Source organism: Camelus ferus, chromosome 21, assembly GCF_009834535.1.
Source record: "Camelus ferus isolate YT-003-E chromosome 21, BCGSAC_Cfer_1.0, whole genome shotgun sequence".
NCBI lineage: Eukaryota > Metazoa > Chordata > Mammalia > Artiodactyla > Camelidae > Camelus > Camelus ferus.
Window position 1 is genome coordinate 16435890 of NC_045716.1, and position 22884 is coordinate 16458773.

The window sequence follows — 22884 nt, forward strand, 5'->3', positions numbered from 1 at the left end:
TCACATCACAATGACGAAAATATAGGCAGGGGCGGAGAAATGGGGAAGTTTTGTAATTAACCCATCACAATGCACATAGAAAGAAGTCTGAAAGGCAGTATATCCAAATATTAACACTGTATTTCTGAATGATAGAATTACTGGTGATTTTTAATTTTTTATACTTTTTCGTTTTTCATTTTCTACATGCAGACTTTACTTTTAGAAACAGATAAAAATAAATATTTTTAAATGTGTATCTGGTGTGCTTGCACCTAGTGGTAGAGACACATCGAGGCACGTGTGGGATCCCAGAGGAAGAGCACCCAACGCGGTCTGAGGGGGAAGGTGGAGCTGACTGCTGGGGCGGGGGTGGCCTTTGAGCTGGAGGTTGAAGGGAGTGTTAAAACCATTTGGCTAAACAAAGTAAAGTGAGGGCATTCTAGGCAGGAGAGTGGGTCAGGGAGAGAAACTCCGTGCAGTTTAGGGGAAGAGGACCAAAATGAAGAAGGGAGCCCAGATGGGAAGGTGGTATCAGGAAGGGCCTTGTATTCAACTGATTGAAAGTGAACCATGGAAGTTTGAACCCAGTCTTAACAACTCCAAGCTGGATACGTTTAAAAGGGGATTGTTTTGTAAATTCTTAAAAATATTAAATGATGGTTGTATGAAAACTGGTGCTAAAAAGGGGAATTAGCTTTCAGCTGAGATCACAAAATTCCCAGGGAACAAGGGAGCAAAACTAGAAAGATGACCATCTATGTTTTCAGCAGCACCAGCCACCTCCCTTCCCTTTCTGAAGCACAGAGAGTCCGGGCAACTGTCTTGCTATGGATGATTCTTAGAGCAGGATTCATCAGCACCTGCTGATTAAATTTTGGGCTATAAAATTATATAGTCACAGTCTTAGAGACTAGAGTCTGTGTTATGTGTTTTCCAATGAAGTACTTAATTAAAATGAATGCCTCAATATTTGAATTCCTAGAATCAATCAATCAGCTGGTTGTGTGTGATTTATCAAAGGGCCCCTCTTTTCCCCAGTGTAATGTAACTGAGGTCCCCTAAACTAAGAGAGTGAAACCTCCTGAAAATTGAATTCACAGCCTCATCAGTACCTGGCTTTTATCAAAGGAGATAAATACTGCAAAACACACCAAACTGCTATGCTAACAGAGATATGAACAATCTAAGAGCACAGGTAGAAATCCAGTCACCAGCTTCACAAAGGCCACGTCCCTCAGCAGATTCTTAACTCTTTCCCCTTCTTACAAACTCCAAGTTTATGTTGCATGTGACAGCAATTGACATTTAGTGAGAGCTCCAGGAAACTTCATTCACTCCTTCTCTATCCTTCCATGGCTTTATGTGATTATGGTTAGAAAGAACTGAGGAAAAAAAACAGTATTTTTCTTTTAATAATGAATAGATTTTAATTAGGATTCCTAGATTTAGCCAATAAAAATGACAGGCTGTCCAGTTAAATTTGGATTCCAGAGAAACAATAAATATAAACATGGGACATATTTATACTTAAAAAATTACTCTTTTATCTGAAATTCAAATTTAACTGGGCATACTGTATTTTACCTGCTAACTCTAGTTTTAAGATTTTGCTTCTACTGTAGAGCACAAGGAACTATATTCAATGGCTTGTAGTAACCTGTAATGAAAAAGAATATATATATAAATTATTCTTTATATATATAAATTCCATTTTATTTATATTCTGATATATATGTATTATATATAGTATGTGTGTGTGTGTGTGTGTGTGTATGTATACAGAATCACTATGTTGTATGTACACCAGGAACTAATACAGCATTGTAAATCAGCTATACTTACATTAAAAAAAAAGGTTTTGCTAGAATGGCAAATATCTTCCTTAGAGAAACTGTAGGACTATTAATAGACATGGGAGAGTGTGGAGGTGAGGTGATGTGTCTAAATTATGCACGGTTATGGCAGAATTCCTGTTCTCCTGAGCCCCAGCTGGACCCTCTTTCTTTCATCAGAACACCCTCGTACACTTTGGTTGGTCAAGTCATTTGATGGATTTCATTATCTACCAAATGATTCCATCGAATTTTATGTAGCTTATCCAGAGAGGAAATAAGCTTGTTGAAGCAAAGCTACAAATTACCTAATTTGCTCACTTGAGGGCCAGTGTGTTGACTGTGAGAGTCACAGTAGCAGCTACCTAGTCTAAGTGTGCAATAGTATTGAACTTTAAAAAAAAAAAAATTAAGATGTTATGAAAACACAAAAGTACAAACTGCAAGTGAAATTACTCACTTTAAGGCATCTGACTAATTTAGGAAGAACTCTTTTTATATCAACTAGAGCAACCATAAAATAGGGTTTGGACACTCCTCTTCAATTCCTTCCTCATTAAGAAATTAGAAGGAGGAGGGCATGGCTCAGTGGTAGAGCGCATGCTTAGCATGCACGAGGTCCTGGGTTTAATCTTCAGTACCGCCATTAAAAAAAAAAAAAGTTAGAAAAAGATTCTTTAGCTTGATTTTGGCCAAGAGAAAAAAAATGTCTGTTCTAGAGACAGCCAGATTCCTCCTCTTCTGTCTAGTTCTAATTTTGGCGATTCTGCCATATATTACACTCCGCTCTTGTTCTACCCTGGTCTCTCTGGACTGATGCCTCCAAACAGTAAGGCCCTCATTACTACGTGAAGATTTTTCTTAGTATCTATCTGCAGTTGGTCACTGTTTTGTTCTCAGCTTTAAGTTCTGAACGTTTTCCAAGAGTACTGCTAAGGATGTTTGCTCCTTCCAACACACTCTGCCAAATGTGTGCTAATTACTTCCCACCCTAGGAATAGCTCCTCTGTCTGCTTGGTGCCTCAGGTCTCTAATCTGAGTTTCGCGTGCAGTCAGCATTCTGCCCACTGGATTGTCTACATGCTGGGGTGGCAGGAGAATGTTTACCCACTCTCTTGGGAGAATGTGGCATTTTTCTCTTTGGGATCTGATCGAAAAACACAGAGCAGAAACATTGATTTAACTCATGCATTCTTCCACCTGGGTTATTACTGAGCATCTATTATGTGCCAGGCACTGTGTTAGGCCCTGGGAATATAACTGTGAGCGACATACATATGCTTCTTATATCTAGTGTGGAAGGCAGTTATTTATTCAATAATTTCAATAGTGTTAAGTGTCTTTAATAAAAAAAAGGATAATATATGTGAGGATGCTCCAGGGGGCCTTACCTAGGTTTGGAAAGACTTCTTGGAGAAAATGATTTTTTTTTTTACTTTATTTTTCTTCTTCCAGTTTTATTAAGACGTAATTGACATACAACACTGTATAAGTTTAAGGTGTACAGTCTGGCAATTTGACTTACATACATGATGAAGTGATTATCACAAGATGTTTAGTGAACATCCATCATCTCATATAGATATAAAATTAAATAGGAAAAAAAATTTCCTTGTGATGAGAACTTTCAGGATTTTCTCTCTCAAACAACTTTTATATATAACATACAGGTGGAGCTAATTAGATTTATCATGTTGGACATTATATCTGGAGTACTTATTTATCTTATAGCTAGAAGTTTGTACATTTTGACTGTCTTCATCTTGTTCCCCCTCTGCCCAGCCTCTGCCTCTGGTCACCACAAATTTGATTTCTTTTTCTATGAATTTGGGTTTTTTTGAGGAATAATTGACCTACAACACTGTTAGTTCCTGTTATGCAACATAATGATTTGATATTTCTAACATTTCAAAATGATCACTACAGTAAGTCTAGTTACAAGTCAGCATGCAAAGATACTGCATTTATGGTCCCCACACTGTACAGTTCATGTCCGTGACGCATTTATTTTTGCACCTGGAAGTATGTACCTCTTAATCTTCCTTTCTACCCCCACCCCCTGCAACCTCCTCCTCTTTCTCTGTATCTACAGCTCTGTTTCTGTTTCCTTATGTTTGCTCATTTGTTTTGTCTTTTAGATTTCGCATATACGTGAAATGCCCCTTAACACACCCAATTAATTAACATTACCTGTACCACCCATGAATAAACTTCCCAAACAGAAAGTATAACCAAAATCACATTACTGGTGGAGCAGGTCCGAATCCCCGTCTGACTGATGTGGATTAAGAAAAACAATATATTTTAGCAGGAACCAAATTGCCTAATGTTGAGATTAATTAGCAGAGTTTATCCAGAATCAAGTGATAAGTTTGAAACTACTTGAGGATAAGGAGCTGTTTCTAATCCTAACAATGTAATATTATGTCAATTCCATGACAATTCCAGCTGATGCCATCATTTTTAACACTAAATATACCCTCCGTGTTAGTTTTCCAGACCAGATTGTCCAAATAAATCAGAGCCTTTGTTGATTAACCTCAACATGAATTTTTAGTTATTTTTGTTGCACTTATAGCCTTTGCTCAAGTCAACGGTCTCAGTCGCAAAGGGAATGAGATAACGCCAGCTTTGAGCGCTCTGTAAGGGTTGATGAGGGACCAGCCAGTCAGTGGCTCACTTGTCAGGCAGTGAGCCAAGGCAAGGAATGTGAGACTGAAAGTTGTGGGATTAGGTGAAAAGTCTAGAAAGCATTTGGAACCTGAGGTCTGGACCGTCTCTAGCAGCACCTACGTAGAAGATGTCCACTGCAGAGATTGTCCCAGCAGAGAAAAGAGTCTTCAGCAAATTTTTAAGCAGAGGGAGCTCAGGTCCATCTGCGCTGCTCTATGGAGTGAACGGGGGGTCCAGTGTCAGAACGGTCTTCCTCACTGTCCAGCTGCTTTCACTGAACAGTGGAAATCATGCAGGGAGATCTCATTTCTCCTGAGTCCTGGGCTAAGTTTCTCCTCCGGCTGCCTCCTTATGAGCCACTGGAATCCAGATAAATGATGGTATGTATTTCTTGTTCTAACAGGTCAATAAGGTAAGCCGCCAACAGCAAAACCAAGCGTTGCATCGAGTACAAAAATGAAGCACTTTACTATATTTCTGTTTTCCTTGAAGAAAGGGATTCTATTTCAGAAATATGCCAGGCGACCTACCACATTGTGAATAATAATGAACGTTCCTGTTCCACTGCCTAACTTCAAAGAGAAAACATTATCAACATAATCAAAACCCTTTCTGCGGCCCTGCATGATGACAAGCTCCCCCACTGCTCTCAGGTAAACAACACTGTGCAGTTTAAAACAGGGAGAGGGCCACCGGCCTCTGTGGAGTGAGGATGTGGTGTGAGATCTTCGAAGGCTGCCACAGAGCAGACACCTGGTTTTCCCTGAGCCCAGGCTCTCTGAAGGCCAGGTGGGATTACCTCCCACCACTGTGTAAATCCCTGTTGCCAAATAATACCAATGAATTTCAAAAATCTGGAGCAAGCAAGTGTAGTGTAGTACATTTTTAAAAATTCAAATTCATTACCATAAAAATGAGCCTCTTCTCTGTCACAGCTTGTAATTCTCTCTGACATGCAATTGACTGATCAGCAGACCTGGGCTCTACAGTGGGAGACTTTTTGCATTCCTCTTTGATCTGATTTCCCCCTATTTAATGGACAATTATAGGCTCTTTAAATCCCAAAAGTTCAGAGACAGCAAATAATTACCAGTAGCAATTTTAGAATAAAGCCAGTCTAAATGAGTGCAGTTAAATTATGCAATACTAAGCAGTGGCGTTTTTTATCTTAAACAAGGACAGCAAACCAAAACCCCAAACAGTCGTTGCACTGCCTCAAATTCCTCCTGACAGCTGCCTGTTAAACTTCTGACCTGTTTGTAAAAATCTGCACGCCATCTACCAAAGGGATACACAGATGATTGCAAACTTCTGTTCTAAGGACATTAAATAAATTATTTCTTTAAGATCGTATGGCAGATCTATAATTAATTAAACCCACCATGATATTACGGCAAAATAATTTAGCTTTTCTAAAAAGGTAAATGTAATTTGCCGATCTGGTATTTGGAAGGATGCTTTGCCCAAAATCAATTCCTTTAGTTTCTAGAGAATAGAAACTAGAGGCAATCTCATTTTAATTATATCTCTTTATTGCTAACAAAGGAATGATTTATGCAATTAAATTAACTGGCTAGAAAATTATTCTCAGCTGGGCTGTCCTAATTCTTTGCTTTCTGAATTGCAGGCTCTTACACTTTCCTGTGTAGATTAATTTTTCTGATATGCAAACAATGCCTCTTGTGTTCGTCTTTTCCTTTTATTTTTAATTCAAAAGTCCCCTTTTCTTCTTGCCGCGACATGAGTAATATTTGTTGAACTGCTGCGCTTTGACTAGATTTTTTTTTAATGTTAAAAAGATGAAAAAGATCTTTTCTTTCCAATCTCATTATTCCAGAACAGAGCAAGGTCTGAGGGTTTCTTATCTGTGGTACTTGAACAGCAGCAAAGACATGGAAAAACTGCAAAAATGTCAAAGGCTGCAAAATTTGAAAGTGGTTTAAACGGTCCCAGGAGTTGTAAATTAGCAAATGCTTTTAGAATCATTTTTCTCCATAGCGTCCCACTGTCCCTTTGCCTCAGCCCCCTGCCCCGGCACCACCCCAGCCCACCCCACCCCAGCCCACATCCATCCTACACCTTCTCTGTCTGCCGCAATTATTTCTTATTAAGCACAACCAGGTAAATAATGCACTATAATATCACGAGCCACAAGTCCACATTTATGGGGTGACCTCTGTGAGCAGAACACGAATGAGGTACCAGGGGAGGCAGGAGGGGAAGGTGGATTATAAAGGAATCCAAAGACATTCGCTCTGTCCTTGAGTGGTTGATGGTCCAGGGGGCAATTTTTGATAAGTATTTTTATGAGGTCAGATCCATTCCTGTACTGATGGATTAAAGATAGAATGATGACGTTATTCAGGGACTACATTTTAATTCAGATTATTTAAAAATATTCCATACATTCTGTTACTCATTCTTTGAAGATAAGATGAGGTGACAGAGGAAAAAGGATGTGGGGAGAGAGGATGGCTGTGCCCCAGGTCTCAGTTGAGTCCCTGGGATCACACCCTGCTACGTGTGGGTCCTTGGCTTCACGCAGGAAGGAATTCAAGAGCGAGCCACAGTTGAGTAAAGGCAGATTTATTTATAGAGACACATACTCCATAGGCAGAGCGCAGGCTGTCTCAGAAGGCCAGAGAAAGGCCATGTGGTGTGGGGTTGGGTGCTCGGCTGAAAGTAAAAGTAGGTACGCATTCTGTAGGCATAGTGCTGTCCGTCTCAGACGGCGAGGGGCTGAGAGGCCACAAGGCACGGGAGTGGGTGTTCAAAGTGAAAGTAGTTACACCCTCCACAGAGCGCGGGCCATCTCATTCAGGAGGGAGAGTGTCCCCCAGGACTAGGGGTTGCCAGTTTTTATGGGCTCATAACTTCACATGCTGACAAATCTGAGGATCTTTCCAACTACTTGGGGAAGGGGCTGGGATTCCCAGGAACTGGGCCACCGCCCACTTCTTGACCTTTTATGGTCAGCCTTGGAACTGTCATGGCACCTGTGGGAGAGCCATTTAGCATGCTACGTGTTACAATGAGTGTATAATGAAGCTCAAGTTCTAGTGGAAGTCAAATCTCCCACCATCTTGGGCCACAAGTTCTTTGGGAATTGAAAATCCCGCCATCTTAGTGTTACTTGCTGTGTCATTCCTTGAATGGCAGTGCCCTGCCCCCTTCCCTCCTGTCTCAGAGTAAAGAGTTGCAAAATACATAGGCTGACCTTGTAAGGAAAGTAACAGAAAAGAGATTAGGTGCACTCTTTCTTTTGAAGCCATAAATATGTGATATAAGCATGCTTCCCAGGGCATCCGCCTTTACCTACTAGACCAGGGTCACAACCTTCCGGATTCCTGATGGGCCAAATAGTAAAATGTATTTGGACCTGTGGGTCATATGGTCTTTGTCACAACTCCTGAACTCCGCCATCACAGCAGGAGAGCAGCCACAGACAATATGTAAGCAGTGAGCCTGCCTGTATTCCAATAAACCTTTATTTACAAAAGCAGAGCATAGGCTGGACTGGCCCATGGGCTCTGGCTTTCCAACCCCCACACTCCCTCTGCCAGCTGCTTTTCACCTTGTCCGAGGGAAATGAGCCTTATCCATTTCAAAAATTAAAACTCAAAATCAAAAAGTGTTGATTGGGTCCCAATAAGGACAAGGCACAGTGCTAGGCCCTCAGTCGCAAATGACACATCGTTTGCCTTCAAGGACCTCACAGTCTCGTAGGTTAAACTTTTTAATGGGCTTGGTGGATGCAGTGGATTTAAAAATTACCATTCAGTGGAAAAAGTGCTCCAATAAAAGTTTATAAAAAACAAAAAGACAACCTATGGACTGGGATAAAATATTTGCAAATGATGCGACTGACAAGGGCTTAATTTCCAGAATATACACACAGCTCGTACAACTTAATAACAACAACAACAACAACAAAACAAACAAACAACCCAACCTAAAAGTTTTTTTAAAATGCTGTGGGGAGGAGAAAGTGAAAGGCAAACCACAAATGGAAGAAGACATTTGCAAAGCATACAGCTGACAACCAGTAGTATCCAGAATGTAAAAACACGTATTGAAGGCAATGAGGAAAACAAATAAATAAATAACCAAATAGAAAAGTGACCTAAATACATGAACAAGTAATTTACCAAAGAGAAAACCTAAATGGTCAATAAATATATGAAAGTATGTTTATCCTCACTGGTAAACAGGGAGATGGAAAGTGGAAACTAAGGCGAGATGTCATTTCACATTCCTGGCATCCGCACACTTCAAGAAGTCTGATTACACTGAGTGGTGATGATGACATGAAATCTCTGGAACACAGAGAAGCTGCTGGTGCTAAGGTAAAATGGAAAACCACTTTGGAGACCTGTAATTCTGTTCTTTGGTATATATGCCAGAGAAATTTCACCACGAGTGCATAAAGAAATATGTAAACAGGTTTTCTTAGTGCATAGCACACGTATAATCACATGAAAAATTTTAAAACGTAGGAAGCCTTCAAAATGTCCTTCAGCAGGAGTATGTGCTGGGGCCATGAAATGAAATATGAGGCAAAAGTGAAAATGAAACAAAACGAGTTACACATATAGATACAGACATAGCTCAGAACTAGAACGCCTACTCGTTCAAGGAATGTGTGAGTGCCTCCCATGCGACAGGCACTGTTCTAGGCGCTATGGATCTGGACAGCACTGAATAAAATGAAGTCATCGCTCAAGTTGTTCCCATTAAGTGAAAAGAGTAAGTTGCAGAAGAGTATACAGTATGCTGTTCAACAGCATGCCTGTGCATTGTTAGGGACGCTTCATCCAGGCAGTATAAGGAAATTCATGGAAATAACAAATTTCAATTTCAGGATAATAGTTACCTGAGAGCCGTGAAGGGGCTTGTCATCCTGCAAAGGGCTTCGATCGTATTGCTGAACGTCTTCTTTTTTCAGTTAGGTGATGGTACATGGATGTTCATTCTTATTCACAGTGTAGTAACCTTATCTACGTCTGAAATGTGATACCTTTCTTAAAGGAAAACAAGAATGTCTTTACACTCAATCGCTGTGTAAAGATTTTGATGATGAGATGTTACAACCAAATTTCTGAAAAAAACAAACTAGGGTCTGTCTGACATTGTGAATGTCCAGAATAGACACAACTAGCTGATGACAAATTAAGCACATTAGAGAGTTTTCATCACGTTGAAAATAGTGCTGGTTACTGTGATTTGGTGGAGAATCAATGAAAATGCAGCATTTCACGTATTGTGTCAGGGTTTCTGGGCTAGGACCCCATGTCTCATGTTAATAATTTCTTAGTAGAAATTCACTTTTAACCAGGAAAAAAAGATAGATGGTGACCTTAGGGAAAACAGAAAATGAAAAATAATTTTATCCAGGAGAACAGGGAAAAGTTCTCAGTGGGCACCTATGAGTCTGATCATGATTCCTGGTCCTCTGCCACCGTAGCAGGGCCACCTAACCTCTCACGCCAATGACCTACCTACTTAAAAGACTTTGTGGGGACATGTTTCCTGAGACTGATGGGAGCAGGGCTGCATTGAAGGGACTGTTTACTCTGCAATCACCTTTGGGAGGAAAGCCAACTTTTTCCTGCTCTTGAGAACAGGAATTGTCTTTCTCACTTGACTTCTTCCAATGTACATACTTATACAGCACCTGATGTAAAGTGGAATTTTAGTCCAAATACCTGTTCAGTTATTGATTAAAGAAGAGACCTAAATTCTGTGAAAGTAAGGGAAGGCCAACCATGGATATGAGTATGGGGCCAAATAGGGCTTCATGTAATACGCATGTTTAGCACGTGTATGAGCCATCCTGGTTTGCGCAGAGCTGAGGGGTTTGCTGGAATGTGGGGCATTCAGTGCTAAAACTGAGGCAGTGAGAGAACTAAAGGAACTCTTCTAAGAAAAATAGAAAATTAATAGGAGAACCTAACAGGGGCCAGCCTATTGTACCTTTGAATACAGGAGGGTTTCTTTATTCATTTTTCACTAAGTATCATTTTGCTTCTATTATATGCTAAATTCTGTAGATTGCAAAATAAATTATGGTCTCTGGCTTGAAAGAACACTGGTACAAAGTTGCCTTGATTGCATCAGGACAAATTCACTTTCCCAGACAAAATGCAACTGATTTCTGAGAAACTTTGAAAAAATATTAATATTTCTGTAACTTTTTTTTCTCCAAATCTAGCCTAAAAGATGGCTTTAAGCATCTCAGTATTTTCCGAAGCCTTTTTCCCTTCCTTAGTGACATACCTGGGAGAGATAAATGTTAGTAGTAAGTAGGTCACAATCATGAATATAGTGTTTTTTTTTCTGGTTAGATTATATTTCTTTCAAATTGTAATAGCTCACCCTAGCACCTGCTGCAGCCATTTTTGTCACCTCTATTTCTTGGGTTTTACCAGTAATAGCCATCTACAAACAGTGCTAAGTAACTGACATTTATTTTCGGATTTAATCCTTACAACAACTTTGTGACGTAAAGACGACTATAATCCCTAATTTAAAAATGAGGAACCCAAGGCTCAGGGCCATTCTGTAAGATGCCCCAGTTCACACAGCTGGTAAGTTGCAAACACGGAGTTTGAAGTTTTCTCCAAAACCCACATTCTTCGCCACTGCACTCAATGCCTCACCCTAACCATGGCTAACGCAAGGTAAATTGCTTGACCCCGCGTCTGTGTGCTGCGCCGAGCACTTTACATGAACCGTCTCTGCCTTGAAGCGTGAAGAACTCAGTGATGTGAAGGTGGAATCAATGACAAGAGGCGGGGAGGGCTATCCACTTTGGTATTCAAAGTGTGGTCGTGGTCCAGCAGCATCAGTCTCCCCGAGGAGCTTTGTAGAAATGTTGGGTCTCAGGTCCCACCCAGAGCAGCCGAATGAGACTTTGTATTTTGACAAGATCTCTAGGTGACTGGTAAGCACACCCGCATGCTTCACTGCTGTACAAGACCTGCGGAAAAGCCTCGTCCCTGGTCTGGGTGGACTTCTCCACAGGGATGGTTCTCAGTGGTTCTCTAAGTGGGATCCCTGAACCAGCAGCATCTGCCTCATCTGGGAACTTGATTGAAATGAACATTCTGGATGCAAAACTCTGTGGCAGGAATCTGCCTTAACCCTCCATGTGATGCTGACCAGCCCTGAGGTTTGAGAACCCTTCTTTGAACGCAGAACAGCCCTTACACCTATGCTCAGCCTGGAAAGAGGAGTCAGCAGTGACACCCTGTGGAGCCAAAGGGAAGCTTGCACGTTTTCTCTGAGTATCTGCTCCCCACCCCACCCCCCCAGCTTGGTAAGATAAAACCATCATGATCTATGTTCTTTGCACTAAAAATACGAAGCTGATTTCTTTCCCTGTAAGCTATTTGCTTTACAATCCTGTGCTCATTTTGGTCAAGCAGACTAGACTCTCTGATTCAGCAAACATTTATTCATTCATCACCAAGTAGGTGTAAAGGACTGCAAATAGACGTAGTCAGGAAACAGAAAGTAGATCACATTGGTCCCTGGGGCAATCTGCTAACAGCTGTATTTGTAACAGCACCAGCTACCATTCGGGTATTTGCTGTGTGGCGGGAACCGTGCTGTTTTCCAAAACTCACTCAATCCTTATGTGAGCTAAAGATGTATTTATTATTCCCATTTTATAAGAAGAAATGTAAATGCTGATCCTAAAGTTTATGCTCTTAATCACACAACAGAGCTCCTTAAAGTGATCTCCAAGGATTATTGTCCTTAGAGGCACTTGGTGTGCTTGTCTCAAGTGTAGATTCCCAGAGACCCACCAAATTAAGGCATGTTTAACAAGTGCCTCAGGCGAATCTTACACGCACTACAGATTGAGAACAGTTGTACTACCCTGCGTTGCCTCCCTCAAAATATTGTCCTTCAGAGTATTGTGGCTCTTACCCTAAAATGGGTTAACATCAAAGATTTGTAAAGCAGTGGCAGAGAGATGATTCGATTTGCATTCTAGGGATTTCTATGTAGTGGCAGTATAAATGGATTAGAGGACGGTGACATTACTGACTTTGTCATCTTATCGGAAGGAAAAAAATGTCACACCGAGATATCAATGCTGGGTGATGGTCTAGATTCATTTCCTAAGTGACTTGCTCATTGTTGTATGGGTACCTCAAATTCTTGCCCCGGGAAAGGTCAGTTTTAAGAGTTGCATGGAATCTGAGTTGGAAATCCTGAACCAAGTACTAGGAGAATAACTGAGGATAAAATAATCTCAAAAGGAGAATAAAGTGGTGTCAGAATTGGAGCTTTGGCATGAGTCATTCTTTAGCTAACTTTAAAAAATAATTTTAAAATAGTATTTAGAACCTGTTTAGACTCTAAATAGATTGTCTCTAAGTTCTTTCTGACCCTTTTTTTGAATTGTTACTATCACTTTAAAAATGTTCAGCTTTGATGTTTCAGATCTCAGACTGGAGTTATTCTGGTGTTGGTTATGCAAGTTGTGTTATGCCCCCTGGTGGCAATATGGAGAGGAAGATGAGAAGCGTACTTCAATCAGAGGGAGAGTGCCGACTTAATTGAAATAGGTGGCAGGCCCTGAATTTGAAATGAAATTTCATATAAAAGTTTTCTGGTCTTACTAAAAATAGGAAACATCCTGTTAAACTAAAATCAGACGTATTAACTTCAGCCTGCAAGGTGCATATTTCAATTTCCCTTGCTTTGTCATAAAATGGATTAGCTCCTTGAAATATGTCAGTTGAACCTGAAATTAAATATTTGCTCTACATATAGCTAATAAGTAAGTAGCTGGACTCAGAAAAGATAATTTTTTTAGAAAGATAATTAAAAAAGAAGTCTGCCGGTACACAGAATTTCCTTCAAGATCAGGCCTTGGGAACTGTCACACATACATGATGTTACTGTCTCCTTTCAGAGCATTAACTTCCCTCTATTAATAAACTTTTAAAAGTTTCATAGCCCAAAGAGTTATTTTCAAGAAGGCGTTAGATTTGCCCTCCAATCAAAACAGCAAATATAGGTTTTAATGGGGATTATACTGAAAGCTTGATGAAGGCTTTTGATTTGGGGGAAAAAAAGATGAGAGCAAAGATATTGAATGACTAGATACTAAACATCTGTTGATGTTTGCTGCAAAAAAAAAAAAAATCATGAAATGTAACTGTTTCTTCCCGGATTAAGATCAACTTGGCTAAGGGGGGAAAAATGGCTATTCCTTAAATAAACACAGTAAGTGGCTGCCAGGTGCCTGGCCCTGTGCTGTACTATTAGTACCAAAAAAGAGATATAGTCACTGGCTTTAAGAGACATTAAGTCTAGCAGAGTGGAGGATGTGTAAAAAAAAAAAAAAAAGACAGTATAATGATAAAAACTGCAGTGAAATTATAGTGAAAGTAGTAACATAAAAAAAGGAAAACCTGATGTTTAGAAAGGTACAGCTATAATTTGGGTGGAGACTTGAAAAATGAGTATTTTCTAGTTGAACATACAAAAAAAAACCCCATAAAGTAAGGGAAGAAACATGCCAACACATGGAAGCATGAGGTGTAACAAACTGAAATAGTTCAGTATTGCTCGAGGATAAAGTGGGAACTGGCAAGAGAAAAGGCTTGAGAGTCTTGGGTATACAGGGTCTTGAAACTCACACAAATTTATTCTATAAGTGACAGGTCCCAAGACTTTCCTAGTTCACAAAGCCCTTAGTGTATCAGAAATTCTTTTACCATGCCCCTTGGCCTAAAAAAGAAAAAAAAAAAAAATCCAACCTCAAAACACTTAGCAGTTCCATTATCAAGTAGTTAGGTTCAAACAACTTAATGGGCACTTATGCCCTAATTATGTGTACTAAAGAAAAATAACAGAATATTTTTTATCTGCTTTTAAATAGCCAACTATTAATTGAACGTGTATGCCTATTGGGCACTGTACAAATTCTCAAACCTTGGAATCGGATTGGACATCACCACCCTCATTTCCTCTTCCATCGTGATCTTCATGATACATGCTTAGTATCACAGCAAACATCAAAAACCCAGCTTCATGAAGACATGTCAATGAAAGGGATGTCGCATGATGTTAACACTGAAACTGTGAACTACCTTGAGCTACAGGTTGCAGCAGTGCCCAGTAGAGAGCAACTTCCACTGTCTCCTTTTCAAATTTAAAATATCCCATGGTTTCCCTGTGAGTTCAATATGGTACCCAAGCAGTACAATTTGAAAATCTAAAAATCTTTGTATAAATTACTGACATAATCTAATTTGCATGTTTAGAATACCCTGATGCCTTTGTAGATGGGTTAGAGACTGGAAGCCTGGTAAAAGATTATTGCAAGGTCAGCAGGTGAGAAATGACGATGATGTAAATTGCAACAAGGGCAAAGGTAGGAGAGGAGGAAGATCTGGGTACATCAGTGCAGTTCTTCCTAACTAAGTGGATATAAAGGAGTGAGTTGTGGTGGCGTAAGAGGGAAGAGGATGAGTTCCTTTTCCAACGTGAGCAACAGTGTAGCTAGTGATCCTCTTTAGTATAACAGGTTTTTAAGTACTTTGTTATCATATTTGAATCTAATTGGTTTCGCTTGCAATCCTGTATTTTATTTCATGCATGAAAGATATCATTCTGAAAAGATCCATTAGGCTGCACCAGAATTCCAAAAAGTTTAAAAACATCTAGTCATCCCTCGGTATCTGCAGGGGACTGGTTCTAGGGCCCAGCCGAGATTTTGTCTGCTTAGTGCCATAGATGGTCCTCTGAAGCTGCAGTCCACATCTAGATTCAACCAGCTGTGGACCACGGAGGACCACTGAAACAAATCTGTGCCTAAGTGGACCCGCGAAGTTCAAAGCAGTGTTGTTCAAAGGTAAACCGTACTGGCTATTGGGTACCCAAGGTCTGAAATTCAGGAGATACATGACAAATAAAATTAAACGTATATAATGCAGTAAAAGAGGCATGGATGTTTAATTTGTGATTGAAGTAATGGGTGTAGAGAAAAGTTTCTGAGGGGCACAGAAGTTGAAAAGAGGAGGAGCGTCAAAGGCAGAAGACTAGAGAACACAGATACCTCAAAGAATGGAGAACAAGGCCCTTGTGGGAAAGCATTAAAAGGAATAGACAGAGAATTAAGAGAACCAAGACAGTGGTGCTACTGAGACAAAGGGGGAAAAGTCCTGAACAGGAGACCGTAAGGAAGATAAAGATTAAAATGTGTCCAGGGAATTCTGGTAACTAGCAGTGTGATCTTACAAAGTTCAGTGACTAGTATGGCTAAAAACAACAATGTCATGATGGGCCGGGAATGAAGTATAGATTAGGTTTTCTAGAACTTTGGTTGTGGGGAAAAAAAGAGCTGTAGCTAAAGGTGGAGATAGGTCCAGGAAGAGTTACAATGTTTTTAAATAAAAAATGAGGGAGATATGGTCATCCTTACACCTGTTACCTAACCCCATAAACAGACCTTTCTATGAATTAAAATTCTGAGTATTTTTTAAAAAAGCAAGAAAGGGACAGGGCAATGGCTGGAACTTGTGCCCTGACTAGTCCCCTCTGGTCACCTAGACCTTCCCACTCCCCCCACCCCAGGACCTTTCCTCTCCCTGAAAGCCTGGTCTCTACCTGCAGTAATAGTTTGGTTTATTTCTGACCAAGAGAAAAGCACCAGGAACTCTAAGCACTAATTCTTAGTATGTATTGTCTACCATGGCACCGTTCTAAGAGGTTTGCACGCTTTAACTAATTTCCCTCATAAAAACGCATGGCAGCAGTGAAGAACTGGAGTACAATGCGCTCTCTCTCCTCCAAATAGTCACGTTAGACAGCGTGGTACCGGAGAAGGAGTCCCGATCTCAGGATCCTACAGAGCTCAGTTCAAATTGTGGCTCAACTGCTTACTCAATCAGGACCTGCGCTGTTCCGTCACCTATAAAGCAGTTATAAACATGTCTGCCTAGAGTTGCCTGAGTGAAGATCAAACGAGATCCCAGCCTCGATGCTCAGTGCATGGTCAGGGCTCAGTAATGCTGCACCTCGGCACGTCAGCAAAGAAAGCAGCAACGGCCATGACAACGACCGAAGAATTATGTAATTCAACTGTAATTCTTTCTGTCTCACTCCAACCACTACTGACAACGAGGAGCAGAAAAGAGACGTGAATAGCTGCACAAGTTATTTTAATTTTAAGTTCATAAAAGTACACAGAAGTACATTACATGCATCATCCTACAAAACGATAACCTACGAGAGTACATAAAACTGACTGAGCAACATTATGTGGTACTTTTGATACTTCCAGTAACTTCAACTTAACTATTCCCTTTCCAAATATAAAATTAACAATCGGCAAGCTATTTACAAAAAGATGTGCAATTCTGTTAATCAGGTTGACATTCTGAACATCTTCTTCTTCAGCTCAGCTGTTTTCTCATCTATTTTAGCACAACAGTCCTCTGTTGCCTTTTCAATGCCTTCATGGTACTTCTCCAAAGCAGCTTTCAAGCTGAGAAATATTTCCTAAGTGGAAAATGAAATAGAGTTGCAAGTATTCCAATAGTCTCATTCATATTTATTACTAATATTTTAAAACCTAGACAATCTTATGCATATGTGCACACATATGTGTGCTTACTCTTATTAAATATTCATTCTGTAAGCTGTATGGATGCACCAAAAGGTCAGCTTCTTAGAAAGAACAAAGCAGAGATATTAACAATGACTTGGATTCCAAGACGTTAAGAACATATTTTTAATTATCAAAGACAAATTTTTACTTTGGAGCTTTTAATGTTTACCAGGCAAATAAGCAGCTATCACCTCTGTATTTGACCCTGATTGTCATTTAAATGATACATAAACAGATTTAATAAGTAATCTATAGGACTGAAAAATATACTAATACCTTTTAAAGCTGTTTTAATAAACTGATAAGGCAGTTCTACTATAAGTAAAAGTTTTCACATAAACCTAATGGATGTGTTAAGAATTAATAAAAAATACAGAACAATATTTATAGATTGAATAAAATAATAAAAGAAACCAATTAGTCTGCGTACATTGTCTTCTATTTCATATTTATCAAATACAACTTTTGATCTGTTTATTATTTTTTCCTTAAATAAAATAATTCTCAAACCTTGGTGCAAGAAAAAGTGGTATTTGGAAAGATTATAAGAAGTGTTTCACCACTGAAATAAAACAGCAGGCCTTTTCCAATGGGAGGAGAAAGCAGTAAATGGGTATAATGGGCACAAATGTTCTCAATCTTAAGTGTTGCTCCCATTAAGTTTTTCTTAAACCTATAGTTTGGCTACTACTTATCTTAGTTTAAATTCTAATGTAGATACTTCTGATCTGGAGCAAATTACACGGATTATAATTTAATATGGTATGAATTCAAAATGTTCCCCAAAAGAACACTGTTTGCAGAGACTGCCATCTATGCAGGTTTGAGAACTGTTGCTCTGGGTTAAGTGAATAAAAATAGATGCTTAAGGCTAAACACTTTCCCCAAATCCAAACACAGATCACTATTAAACCCTAATACAAAAACAGAAGATCTAATCAGGCATCAGATTACTACAGCTATGATGGAACACGAATCATTAGGAAAATAAACCAAAAGTTTTTGATATTTTATTTCTTAAATCTTGTAGGAAAAGTAAGGTGAACTGGTTGCTAGCTTATATAAACACCATTTTCAAAAAAAAATCAGCACATTCAGCAGCTACAGATCAATTTAATTTCCTAGGTCTATGGGGATATATATTTATTTATACTAAAAAAGAAAGCTGAATAAATTTGTTAGAAAGACATTACTTGTGACAAACTATTAAAATGAAGTGTGGCTAAATAAAGATACACGATCTGTAAATATCTGAATCAACCATTTCAACATACTCAGAGGAACAGTCTTCTCCTGAGAACAGCCACATTCTCAAGGAGGGACCCGATCCTGCAGACAGAACCGTGACAAATGAATGGAACACTGGAGCCCAGTCCCAGTGGCGCAGCCAGAGGCAAATGCGTGGAGTTCTAAGCCAACCTCACAGGACGTTAGTAGTGATAAGTCACAGCCCTCACAAAAGCTACACACTTCACTTTCCAACTAAACTGTGCCTCCAAGTGGAACTTTATATTAATTCACATAATAAGTAAGTTTTACTGTGACGGCTTCACAGAAGTTAAGTATTTTTAAACTCAAACTCTAGTTCTGTGGTGTCTAATATGACAACCACTAGGGACGTGTGATTATTTAAACCTACATTTACGTAGCCACGTGTTCCTCAGGTGTGCCAGTCATACTTCAAGCGCTCAGCAGCTCCATGCCCCTACTGGCCACTGCACCGAGCAGCACAGGGCACTTCCAGCAGTGAGTCCCACTGGACAGCACTGGTCTAGTAATTACCTCACTTTTCAAATCAGAGAAATTTAGGATTACATAATATCCGCGGAGTTTTATGGCCAGTGTAGCCATTTGTCCCCCAAGTATGTATTAATTCATCAACCAATATATTACCAAGCACCTTCTACAAGTAGCGCCGTAAACAGTGCAACAGCACAATGGACATGCAATTACGCTTTCTACCCTAAGGAGACATACGACTGATACAAGAGTGGATACTGAGCCCCTGAAATGTGACTAGTACTAACAAGGAATTAAATTTTAAACTGTATTTCATTTTTCATTAATCTAAATGGAATGTAAATAGTCACATGCTGCTAGAAGCTACCCCACTGGACAGCACCAATCAGAATAGACTACAAATGCGATAGTATTTCAGGAGAGAAATCAAGGAGACCTGAAAGGAGCCAGAGAAAGTTATGTGGAGAATACACTTTCCATTCAACCTCAGACACAAAACTGTACAGATCCTAGAAGGCAGGGATCAGGACTTCCTTGTTCACACGCACTCCCTGAGTCAGACACAATGGTTGGCACCTAGTAGGTGCACAGACCGTTTGTTGAATGACTGGCCAAATGAAGTAATAAAATTAATAACTGCAGGAAAACAGGGAGCTCCTGTTTTAAACAGGAAAGTGTATTAATAAAAGTGATATTACAAAGAATGGCTGGAAAACGAGGGCCAATTAACCTGAACGAGAAGATTGGAAGAATCTATGATATTTATCCTCAAATGTCTTAAGTAGAAGTGTTCTTAGGTAGAAGAGGGCACAGATTTGTCCCAGAGAGAAGACCCTGGCTCACTAGAGCGCAGCAGTGGACAGTTTTAAACTCAGTATAAGAAGTGACATTTTAGTAACTAATGCTGTCCTAGGAGGACAGCTTGAGCAGTGATGAGCTCTGTAACACTAAAGACAACGAAGCAGAACACACCGGTGGTTCTCAACAGCTGCGTGAGACACTGAGGCTCACTGGCCCCACTGCTGGGAATTCTAACTCAATACATTTGGGTGGGGGTTTCTTCACTTTCAAATTCCCTGTGGAAGTCTAACACACAGCTAGCTTGAAGAAACGCAAATGCTAGATGGCTTCCCAACTTTATAGATGTTTACAGAAAGTGTACTACAGATAAGGCCCCATTCCAGGCCTGGTTTGACATGATATACTAAGGTGAAAAGTGCCTGACTGCTGTGGTTGAGAAATTTAAAATGTTACTGGTGAGATGCACAAAACTAAAAGGAATTTCAAGCAGGCGTGGGCACCTTATGGGCTCATTAACTGTATCTGACCATGTGATAACAAATGTTTGTTCATTTGATTTGGTTAAGAAGTAGGATTAAATATCTCCTAAGGTCTTTCTAATCCCCACTCTAGAGAGAAACCGAGGGCCAAGGGCTGAGTCTATATACAGTGAAGGGGCAGAAAAAAGAAAAGTAGTTGGAATGTAGAAAGAAAAGGAGGAGTAGCAAAAATCAGGGCAGTGTACTGGGCAGACCATGGGAGGGAAACCCAATCATTTTCTCTTCACTTTTCTCTCTTCCATTCCTTCCTTCTGTCCTACCTTTTAAAGTAGCCTTGAGACAGTCTTCGGTATGCATGCACACACGTACACATACTTGTGCTAACAACCTAATCTTTCAGGGGATAACAGTTCCTGAGAACAGGTACAGGGGTTGCCCACTGTGGTACTTTTAGTATCAGGAATCCTTGCAAATTAGGTGTGGATGGTAGAAGGTAGTAACAGCAGTGTTTAAATATTTTTCAGATATCAGAGGTCTAGGAAATCTTGACTAAGATATCAATGTAGGTAAGGTGAAGAAGAATGAGGGGAAAAAAAAGAGGCCAAAGGATTTTACATGATAAAGGGTTGTTTTTAGTGACTTCAGGTAGAGCAGCTTGGGACAATCTTGAGGATATTGGACAAACTTAAGAAGTTAAAAAAAAGAATGAGATGTAATAGAAGTACCAGGAATAGACTATTTCTTTGGGTCACTGGCAGTCAAAAAAAAAAAAGAAAACAGGTAAGCATTTTGTTTGCACTGGACATTTTGGAAGATAAAAATGTAAAAGACAAGATGCCTGTCCTCATTAAATTTCAGACAATATGAGACAATAATATAAACACACTTGAAACAAGCAAAGTAACTTTAGGTAATTATGATAAAGTCATCATTAAAGTCTCAAAATACAGAGATAGATCTAAGCTATTTTATTTCAGGTAACAAAGCAAATACATTTAACACTGATGTTATAGTAAATACTTTTGAGATTGCTTTATCAGGAAAAGAAGATGCAGAAATTTTTTAGAAGATATTACTTAAAATCACCATCCTAAAGTAACTAAAAGTTCAGAACTTTTATGGAGCACTTACTCTTATTGCAAAGCACAATTCTAGGTGCTAACAGGGAAAAAAGGCAAGAAAGAAAAAAAGGTATGAAGGAGACATACATGCAAGCTATTCCAGGGTAATGGAAAAGATGCTACAAATGGAAATAAAAGCAACAGACCCAAGGGGCCAATTTCTACTCCGCGGAGAACTGACAAAAATCTTCAAAACGAGGGTGATATAATTTACATTTTAAACTCATGAGATTATCTGAAATTAAGTTCTTATGAACATATACTCACCTGGGACTTCAGTTTCTCCCTTTCAGCCGCATCTTTTAGTTGTTGAATTCCAAATTTAATTTTTTGGATTTCTTGATTAATTGTGGTTACTCGCTCATAGACAGCACCTCTTTTCTCTTGAACTTTATTGCAATCTCTAAAGGAAAATAGAGACGGCTAAATTGTAACTCCTCTTAAGCATCTAAAAAGCCAAACGTTTAACTCTAATTTTGAGTGTGACTCTGTATATTTGATTGACACACCTAAAATTCTTCTCAAGATATGAAAGCAAACAGATGAAAACCCCAGGGTGGCCCTGTACTCATGCCACGGCACACAGTGCGCTCTTACACACAGAAGCTGTTATTTAAAATGAAGGTCTTAAGTCACATCTCCCCAGTTGTGCTCACCCATGTACTGCTGGCAGTGTGAATCAGCACAACTTTGCTGCAAGGCAGCCTGGCAACAAGTTAAAACCCTCGGTTCTGCCCTTTTTCTTTATCTGCACGAGGAAGAGCAAAGGAAATCTTCAGGCGAGCCCCTAGGCTGAAACAGTGACATCTCATAGACCCGCCTGGGGCATTTATTCTAAAAACACATTCTTAGAAATGATGGGAAGAAGACTCTGCCAAGGAAATGCCCCAACATAGTGGCCAAAAACGACAACAACAACAACAACAAAATGTTTAGCAAAGTATGACTTCCTACCTTAATAAAAAAATAAGACTTTTTCTCAGACTATCCTATAATGTTACAGAGCTAGACAGTAAGAAGAACCGGCTGATTCGTTCTAATACAGCTCAGGCCACTGTCTCTACAGTACACTGAAATAAGCAGTAGCGCCAGAACCCTTCTGAAGAATTATGCGAAGGAATTAGAGTGGTATCTGGAAAAGAAACAAAACTCGTACCTAAAACACCTCTAAGCCTAGACGTAGCAGCATGATAAGATTCATGGTTAACTCATCCATTTTAGTCACCTAAAGGCGGAATAGCTTTTTGACATCATAGGAGATTTGGAATCTTAGGGGGAAAAATGTATTAGGTTTTCCTAATTACTTTCCAATGCATCAAGTTGAAAATAAGTTCATACTCGATCACTGTGCGTTTGTACTGCTTGACATCCTCATGCTTCTTGTTTATTCTGAACTGCGCTGTGGCAAGTTTCTCCTTCTTCACAATCATCAGTCTTTTAAAGGAATTTTCTTCAGTCTTCAATTTCTTCAGTTCTGACTCATCACTCTCAATTTGGTCCTCCAGGTTCAGGCTCTATATTTTAAGAGACGTATTTAAAGTCAATACAACCAATTAGGATTTATAAACAAAATGAAGGACTATTTTCGAAGGTGAGCTATATATAATAAAACACAATTTTAA

At 39.5% G+C, this 22884-nt stretch overlaps 1 protein-coding gene across 1 annotated transcript in view; it reads right to left on the reverse strand.

Moving 5' to 3' along the window:
* Nucleotides 1–16655: 16655 nt before the first annotated feature.
* The window catches only part of NUF2 (NUF2 component of NDC80 kinetochore complex), a 28051-nt gene continuing 21822 nt past the window's right edge, over nucleotides 16656–22884 (reverse strand). Inside the window, exons 13-15 of the mRNA XM_032463841.1 lie at nucleotides 22601–22776; nucleotides 21530–21665; nucleotides 16656–17012 (exon numbers count right to left, since the gene is read on the reverse strand). Of these exons, the coding sequence (XP_032319732.1) occupies nucleotides 16878–17012; nucleotides 21530–21665; nucleotides 22601–22776 (447 nt within the window). The 3' untranslated portion in view covers nucleotides 16656–16877. The remainder of the gene's footprint in view (nucleotides 17013–21529; nucleotides 21666–22600; nucleotides 22777–22884) is intronic.